A 9790-nucleotide genomic window follows, 5' to 3' on the forward strand; every position below is an offset into this window, starting at 1 on the left:
CGGACATATGTTAGCACATACGGACTCTTGTTGGGTATCGACATTCTGAGAATGTTGCCGGCAAACGGAATGGGACCCAACAAAAGAATAAAAGATCCAAACATCTCTGCCACAGACAGACACGTGCGCCCAACACACACACTCTCTCTCTCACTTCCAAGTTCCAACCTTTGCTTTCTAAGAAGTAGTAAGAACCGCGCAGTCATTTTCTCTCTGAGGAAAAACCAAAGAACATTGGCTGTGTGTGCTTCTCTGTACTCACTCCTACCTTCCCATTTGTGCCGTCCATGGTCGGCTACTCTTCTCCTTTTCTTTGTAGCCACACTCATAGCAGCACGTGAAGAGTGAAGACCCGTTATGGGTTGTGTTCAGGCTAAGTCACTGGATTTGGAAGCTTCAGATTATAGAAGCCTAGAGAGGTTGAAATTGGATAATGGGTATGTTGCAAGTTCTGACTTTGTTGCTCACAGAAGATCCACTGGAGGTGTTGCCAATGGTGAAAGGCAAGGCCTTGCTGTTGGTGTGGGTCATAAGGACAAGTTGGTTGGCAGAGAGAGGAGTAAGAAGTTGTCAAATAAGTGTTTTGTGGATGACATGGTTGGTGGGTGGCCCAGGTGGTTTGTTGATAATGTTCCTGAACAGGTTTTGGCTACTCTGGTTCCTAAGAGTGCTGAATCGTACAAAATGATTGATAAGGTTAAGGTCTTTGTTTCTTAGTTTTGTGTAAGTTTTATGTTGTGGATTTGGAAAATCTAGGATACAGGGTTATGGAAAGTTCTATGTATAAATATGCTTTTTCGAAGCATTTCTTGCAAAATTGTTTATTTGGTTTTTCAGCGCATAGTGCAGATAGCTAGCTCTAGAACATCAATATGCCATATCGTATTTAAAGATGCTTCCAATCATTTTTCATGATGTGCCATGTCTTCAGCAATTCATGCTTTTTTTCTTTTTTCTGCTTGAACTTAAGGAGTTGTAAAATTATCTACGTTTGCATTGAGAATAGGATATTTGAGTTTAGAGATTATTGTTTGCAATGTAAGGTACAAGCAGACTTCTGTTGTTTGCATAATGCATGATCGTTTTGAAAGCATTATTAATCATTAGTATGTACTAAGTTTAATCAAGGATCGGGTCAGCTAAATTATGAAACTTTCAAGTAAGCATCGAATCATGATACTGATTTCTATCTAGATTAAAAGTTATTATATGGAACGACTTAAGTTTCTGGTTTCTTGATCATTGACTATCTAGTATACAAGTTTAACAAAGTTCATTAATGTACGGTTTATTTAGGAACAACCAAAACTAAAAGGCTATACTAATTGGAAAAAGGTGCAGAAGGGGGTTAAGATAATTGAATTAACTTATGTCCGTTTTGCAGGTAGGGCAAGGAACCTACAGCAATGTCTATAAAGCTCTGGATCGAGACACGGGAGAAATTGTGGCCCTGAAGAAGGTCCGCTTCAATACATCAGAACCTGAAAGCATAAAATTTATGGCAAGAGAAATTATGATATTGCAGAGACTGGATCATCCCAATGTAGTAAAACTTAAAGGATTAGCTACTTCAAGAATGCAATACAGTTTATATCTAGTTTTTGACTTCATGCAAACAGATTTGGCAAGAATTATTGCTCGTCCCGAAGAAAGATTAACTGAACCACAGGTTAAAAGATACTCTTTGATGCCTTGGACATTTTAGCATTTGGATCCCTTTATTCTACTTAATAATCTTAAAAAGTTAATGTAGGTCAAGTGCTATATGCATCAATTGCTTTCAGGTCTGCAGCATTGCCATGATAGGGGAATTCTGCATCGGGATATAAAGGGGTCAAACCTTTTGATTGATAAAAATGGGATGCTTAAGATTGCAGATTTTGGGCTTGCCAATTTTTATGCTCCAGACCGTCACCAGCCTCTCACAAGTCGGGTTGTGACACTATGGTACAGAGCTCCCGAGTTGTTGTTAGGTGCCACAGATTATGGAGTTGGTGTTGATCTATGGAGTGCTGGATGTCTCTTGGCAGAAATGTTTAAAGGAATTCCAATCATGCCTGGAAGAACAGAGGTGATCATGCTGAGATAATAGCTGCCTTTTATCTTCAAGTATCTTTGATTATTTGTGAGAAACTGAAATTCTTTCCTTTTTTACTCTTTTATTTTGGCTTTGTATAAATTTGTGTTATGTTGTCTGCTTATCTTGCTTCAATTGTCTAGATCTGCTGATCATGAAGTTTACCTAATTCCAGGTTGAGCAACTTCATAAAATTTTCAGGCTATGTGGCACACCATCAGAGGAGTATTGGAGAAAGTTGAAACTTTCTACAACTTTTAGACCTCCAAAGTCTTATAGACCAAGCCTGGTAGAATCTTTCAGGGATCTACCTCCATCTTCTTTGGGTCTTTTATGCACTTTGCTTGCTTTGGATCCTGCATTTCGTGGCAGTGCATCTAAAGCTCTAAAAAATCAGGTTAGAGAAGAAAACAACAGCTTTTCCTGACTTAAGTGGTTCTGACCTCGAACCATTAACTTCAACTACATTCTCTAACCAATTTGCAATTCCAGTTGCCAATTAATAGAGTACATATCTTACATATATGTGCTTAATGGTCTAACTACTTTGTGCATTTTGATTTCACTAATCATTTACATGATGAAAATACATTATATTGATTTTATGTTCTCGTGTTGAACCAGTATTAGCTAACGATCATGTGGCACTTGTAGATTTAGAATGTCACAACACAAGCATGTGCAATGATATTAAGTTCAGCATGCAATTCCTTTTGAACAGCCTGAAATATTTCCATTCCTATATTCCTCCAAAATTTCCTCATACAAGTACCTTTTGCATGCAGTTTTTCTCTACGAGCCCATTGGCATGTGATCTCTCTGGGCTGCCTGTAACCTACAGAGAGGATGATGAGCTTGTTCAAGCGAAGGAACAGATCAAGTAAGTTATGTTTAGCTATACAATGTTTCGAGAATGGTTTCAGTCAACTTGTTACACAAATACACATGCTTCTGTCATCGCATATGTGTATATGTATACATAACAGTGATTCATGGTATATCTCTTATTGTCGTAGAGAGGATTGTGCCATCGCCATATGCACAACTCTGTTTTCAGAATTGAGCAGACGATGGGTTCATTGAATCATAATAAAATGCAGTTAGTTGACCAAAGTACCTTTTTGTGATCTAACTATTGGATGGCATTTATGAAAGTCATTTTCTAATATCTTTTGCGGTCAATAAAGTAATTCTATTTGAATTTACTAGAAGTCGAATGGAAGACAATGCCAAGTGCATATTACTCTATATACAATTCTTTTCATTGTTGATGTATTTGTACTTGGATTGGATGATTTTGACATATGTTTATGTTATGGAATTTTGTTGTTCAAGATGTGGCATTGAACAAAACAACTAATCCAGATTTACTTTTTTACAGTGTGACTATTATATGAAAAAAATTTGATTAAAAGATTTAAATTTTTCATTTTAGTGCTGGCAAAAATATCTTATTGCTTTGCTAGTGTTTACAGGTACATGAACTCTAAAATCAGGCGTTCTCGTACATATCTAGAGCGTCAGAAGAATTTAGCATCTAAGAGGCCAATAGAACACACTGCATCTTCTAAAGAGGTATCATACATAGTGCTTTAGAACATACTGTGCCTGGTGAAAAATTTCCCTCTCTCATGCGTGACAGGGTTGGATTCAAATTTTTGTTTTGTCCACCTTCAGATCGAACCAAGGACTTCCCTGTTAAGTTTCCTTCTATTTGGCTCCTCAACTCCTGTGGTTATGTTGACTTGTTTCACATTATGCTAGAGAAAGTGTTTGATTGGAACAACTTTTGAGGTTAACATATCAATCTGGTCCACACTTGTTACAGTGGGAATATTGTTCACAGTAGACCACATAATGAAATAAAGCTGGTACTGTGTCTCCAGGAACACAGCACCAAAAGAAAAAAGATAAATACATCAATAATTTAAAACCACAGATGTTGTACTGTGTTACATGTCTTCCGATATAAACTTTGATGTTTGTTCATGCTTTTTTTAATTCTTTTTGTTATCCTTTTGATTATGTAAATGCTGCTACTATTACAACCAATTTGATGTATGGTTCATTGATGTATTGAATTCATTTATTATTTCAGGAATTGATAAGGAATGTTAAACCTGAAACTTATGTTCCAACTGAAGAAATGGATAGCACAAGTAGTACCTCATCTAGTGTAAACCCTGCTGGGGCTAAGGATCACTCACCTTTCTTTCTATCTCCATTTAAAGGTTCAGATCAAAAGCTGTCTCCTAAACTCCATCACCATGCTAATGTTGGTGAAAAAAACATCAATAAACTTCCTCCACTACCCAAGTCAAAACCTAATGCTATAAAGAAAGATGACAACAGATACAGACCAAACCAGGTTTTCAAGTCAGCTTCCACTAGAGAATTCAGATACTTAAAACGTGACGATCGTTTAATCTTTGAAATTGATGATTAGGCTATTAAAGTTTATGTAAACCCAAAACGGTTATTTTTATTTTAGCATTTGATGTATTCTGACAGCTCTACATATTCTTTGCTCTCTTGGTGTGACATTACTTGTCGACCCACGCCCCTAACTTTTTGATTCTTCTGTTCAGTAAGCATCAGCTTGTAAATGAACTTACCATTTGTATTATACATTTTGCACACGGTTTAGTATTTTATAGAAAGAAAAATGTTGTTTTTGTAATATCATTTTGTTTCTTTTACAAGTGGGACATCTTCTGTAGTGCCCTACGATTTGGGAGAGTATTTTTGAAGTGTGTGTAGAAGATAATAAAAAACAGAGATAAAAATAACTGTGTACATTATCAATTGTGTGATGTTTAAATAATGAAATCGTTGTGAAAATTATAATATTTCTTAGAACACGCATCTAAGGTGCACATCAACTCAATCAAATCCTGCATGTTTGGAAGCATCGAGGCGTACGTGTGCTTTTGTTCAGGTGGGACTAACTATAATAAGATGCTGAAAACTGTGCATTTGCAAGTATGAACAAAAGTAGCTCAAGTGATGTGTACCTAGCATTATTGTCATATTAAAAGAAATCCCCAACTAAAGAAATAAAGAAAAATATTTTGTTTAATTTTGGTGGGAAGAAACTTGAAGTTAATTGTTCAATTTTTTTTATGCATATTTTTAGTTTAAGCATCACAAATAAAAAAAATTTATAAAAAAAACACAAAGTTATTGTATTAAAGTTATAAAAATATAATAAATATTTTTTTATAATAAAATTTTATTATTATTAACTGTTTATCCTTAATTTTAAAGACTGAAATTAATAAAAACTATTTTGATATACTTTGTAATTAGTGTAGTAAATGTTTTACAACAATTTAGTTAGTGTGATCAAATATTGCAAGTTTGAAAAAAGAAAAAAGTAATGAATTTAAAATAGAGCTAGAGACACTCAGATAGACAATTGGCATTGGAACTTGTAATTGATTATTTTCCACTGTAGTATCAATAATTAAAGTAAGTATTCATATCATTATGAAGCCTAATTATTTTTAGTTGTCCCCATCATACATGACGTGCTGTGAGTTGGGGTGTCACATTCTATGATACCCTACTCTAAATCTTTATAATCCTTCCTACTAGTTTGTTTGTTTTACACATATGTTGGTTTTTGTTCATTAATCAATCGAAAGAGTTCAGCCATTGAATTTGGATTCGCAGATTTTAATATGACAGCAAAGAGACAATGATGAGATTAGTTTTAAAGAACTGCTAATTACTAGCCTTAATGAGTGTTTGGTAGAGAATAATTTAAGAGCAATAATAACTTATTTTTCAAAATTTCTTTCTAAAAAATTAGCAAAAATAAACGATTGTGTATGCTTATTTACTATTTAAAATTAGTTTTACACATAATAATACATATTCTAAAATGAAATTTTGGTTACGATTAATTTTAGCACATATTTTAATAACATTTAATGGTTCAAATAAAAATTATTAAAATTAATTTTACCAAATTTTAAAATAATGAATACAATTTTTTAAAACTAAACTAAAGTAAACGTGTTTAAAATCATTTGAGATGTGTTGAACATTGAAACTTCAACGATCAAATCCAAGCTCTAATGTTCAAATTGTAACAGTGGCAGGCGTTTTGAGGCATGTATGAAGATAAAAAAAAATTAGATTAGCTTCTCGAGAATATTTCAGTGGATGGTCAAGTTAAATTAGGCGGGTTTAGGCTTTGACCTGTCTGCATCTTGAAAAAAGTTCACAGAAATTGAAGCCAGTAAGGTACTGCGTTTAGACTGCAGATATTGGAACTTGACAAACACCATCTCCAAACTTATTCCAAGGAATTACAAATTTATGCGGAAAAAGCGAATTTTAAATGTGAGTTGGCTCTTATATTACATGAATTAATGAACCCCTTTTAAGTTACTTTATTAACTGTATTGGCTAGGGTTCAAAAAATATTTAGAATCTAGAAAAAAGATATAAAGAAAAGGTTCATTGTTAAAATTACAAAGTAGAAAACTATATTAAGATTTCTACTATTTCAGATAATTGGATTAGAAGTCACGAACATAGAGCACAGTACATCTAAAGATAGGAATAAGAGTCTATTATTAATCACAATTTGGAATCATTTTGAATTCTTGCTTGTTTGATACAAAGCATACAATTTTGCTCTTGCTCTTACAAAAGGCCAGCTAAGAAACCCTTGATTACATTTGATTGTAGAACATACATAGATTCCAACCCACCAAGTCCTCTCATTCATTTTTTATGCATAACATCTTACCTCACAAATACACCTCTGAAATATTTTCCCTTATAAAGGTCTTACCTTCAAAGATGATAGTATTACTGAACAGGTGCTAGCCCATGGCAAACAATCCTTAAGGTTGGTCATATTTCACACACCATAGCGAATGTCAGTGAACTTGTTTTTGATCCACTTGAAGCTGTTTCTGACACTTGTTTTAAGCTTTCCCTCCACCGTTAACACATTATAGGCCTTGATTCTCTTTTTCCTCTTGAGCTCTGGATCATTTGATGCAGAAAACCCACTACCCTTTTGGCTTGGCCCATTAAAATTATATGAATTGGACCGTTCTCTGAACCCAAATTCAGAGTAAGAGCAGGAGTATTCAGGGAATGACTTGCTTTTCTCCATGACAAAATCCACCAAGTTTAACAAAGAAACTTGCTCTATAATCTCCTCACTGCATTAAACAGCAAAATATTTGTATTACATAAGGCTTAAGCACAAATGGGACAAGCTGGTTGTGGGTTTTTAGAGGGAGAGGCAACATCATGATCCAGTGTGGTGGCACCCCATGTGTGATGTTGGATAGTGCCCTTTTGGATTTGGAGAATCATGAGGGTCATTGGTTGCGTGGGAAGTGGGACACACTTGTAGGAGATGCCACCATCTACTAGTGATGACACAATATGAATTTTCAAGGTAGGGGTATGGTCCCTCCCTTTCTAATGGGGGGACCCCAAGTAGGTTGTTTTATTTAGATTTTGATACCAAGATAAGGCACTAGGCTTTGATTTGAACAGATGCTGAATAGCCATTTGCAAGCTATGATACATTCACATTTATGTTGTTTGGTCATGGGGAACTTCTTGTGTCCCAACCATTTTTTAATGAAAAGAAAATGGGAGTCATCTCCCACTTTATGTCAAAGACAAAGTCAGTGACTTAGTGCTAGGTGGGCCTTTGGACTTTCATGCAGTTCAAGGATTGATGAGATTATCTTCATCCGTCTGCTTTAAGATAGAAATTATCTAATGGAATTATGATCAGCTATATATGATTGACAGAATTAATATCATTATTAGTTGCACAAATGGGACAAAACCATCAGTGCTCCACATTTCCTAATAAAAATTTTTTATGGATGATTATCATATATTCATTTCATTTGAAATTTTCCTCTAAATCTTATTCAACATAATAGAATTCTTAACACATAACTGGGGTATTCATCAGGTTGTGCTATCACATATCAACATGCTCAAATCTCAACCTTCGTCAATGAAATTCAATTTAATAATAGTTTATATAAATACAAAGAGAAATCATAGTCTCTGTATGACTTAATTAGTGTAGAACTGTGGTGATTGCACAAGTTAGAAAACTGAAAATTAAAGACTCTCGGATACATGTAGACCCACATGTATTGTAGTTTGAGTACCAAATCAACTGGCCTATAAAAGCTTTGGTTCTCCCTATTATTCCAATAGACTCCAAAATATTTATAGCATAAAAATGTCTCACTTGATCGATTTGGTCCATTCAGTATCAGCATTTTCATGAATCTTCTCAAGTTGAAAAATTAAGTAGAATGCAAATATATAGGAAAATGGAAATGGAAAAAGAAAACAAATTTGAGTCTCAATTTGGTCTGAATTTTTTTAGAACAAGCATCTTTCTTATCATTTTTCTGTCCAGAATCAAAACCAGAAAATCTTGCAAGCCTCTACCAAAAAGATGCTGAAAAGGGACTTTGCTGATTCCTGAATAACATCATGGTTCGGGGATCAGAAGCCTAATCATCAATATAATGAAGGTTTATGACCCATCTTTTTGGCCTTTTTTATTTTCTAGGCAATGCCAATGAATATTCTAAATTCTCTACATTTTATATACTGGGGATAAAATCTCAAACTTTACATATAAGCCTTACTATATTAATTTTTATAGATTTTAACTAAATAATACTTTTACAATTTTTAAACCAATAAAAGTAAAAATTATTTAAACTAAATAAATTATTTTCAAGTCAACCGTGTCGGTTAGATTAGACATTCGAATTGTTTCTACAATTTTTCCTCGTTCTTCTGTCAAATAATGATAAATGCATTCGTATGGTTGGAGGGCTTCTAGATTGAGACAGAATAGTACTGATTGATAAAGAATGTGAATGTGTGAAGAAGAAAAACCTGGAAGCATAGGTTATAGCTACACAAACTTCATATTTGTGTATATTAATGAATAATGTTATTTCCTACATTAATAACTTTCATGAAATCCTTCTCGAAAAATGAAGACGTAGCACTCATCGGATGTGAAACAATCAGCTTTTAAAAAGAAAGGCTTTTGTTAATTTCAAATTTAAGAACCCATAAATAATTTTTTTTTTTATAAAAATATATAGTAAGAAAATATTAAAAAAGAAAAATATCTTGACCCGAAAAATTCACAAACACGTTTGTGTTAAGTTTTTTTTATGTGTGTACATGTGTTTTAGCAAAACATAATGCTAAGTCAGTTAGAGGTGGATTACGCTAAATCAGATAAAAAAAGAGAGTTAATGTAATCTTCGTTAATGTGGATACTGTAAAATTAGCATGGCAATGCCAATTATTATTGTGGACCACAATTTATTGATTGAAGTCCAGACAATAAACACACTCCTCCGAAGTACGAATATTTTTCATGCTAAAAGCAAGCATGCAACTGAAAATTAACCTGGTTTTGCATTGACTAAAGTTGGGTGAAAGAGTCCTCTCATTTAAAGTTTATTACAGCAAAGCCAGACATCATAATGCTGCATATATGATGGCACCATAGAATCATCCCTTGCCATTTCAGCATGCAGTACTCGTGATTTTTAAAATAATTAGCGATTCATGCCAGTTATAACAATGATTTATCCACATTCCATTACTCCATTACCTATTCTGATTCAATAATGATCTGCAAGTTTTTATTTTATTTTTTTTATGTTAAATTCAGCT

The 9790-nt window shown here is 33.8% G+C and overlaps 1 protein-coding gene across 1 annotated transcript; it reads left to right on the plus strand.

Moving 5' to 3' along the window:
* The first annotated feature begins 357 nt into the window (after positions 1-357).
* Positions 358-4636, plus strand: LOC113872896 (probable serine/threonine-protein kinase At1g54610). Its single transcript, XM_027510774.1, has 7 exons — positions 358-696; positions 1385-1669; positions 1754-2071; positions 2253-2474; positions 2863-2957; positions 3553-3652; positions 4176-4636. Exons 1-7 carry the CDS (start codon positions 358-360, stop codon positions 4521-4523), a joined length of 1707 nt encoding a protein of 568 aa, XP_027366575.1. The 3' UTR covers positions 4524-4636.
* Positions 4637-9790: the final 5154 nt, after the last annotated feature.

This window comes from Abrus precatorius, unplaced genomic scaffold (genome assembly GCF_003935025.1).
Source record: "Abrus precatorius isolate BTA unplaced genomic scaffold, Abrus_2018 Scaffold7, whole genome shotgun sequence".
NCBI lineage: Eukaryota > Viridiplantae > Streptophyta > Magnoliopsida > Fabales > Fabaceae > Abrus > Abrus precatorius.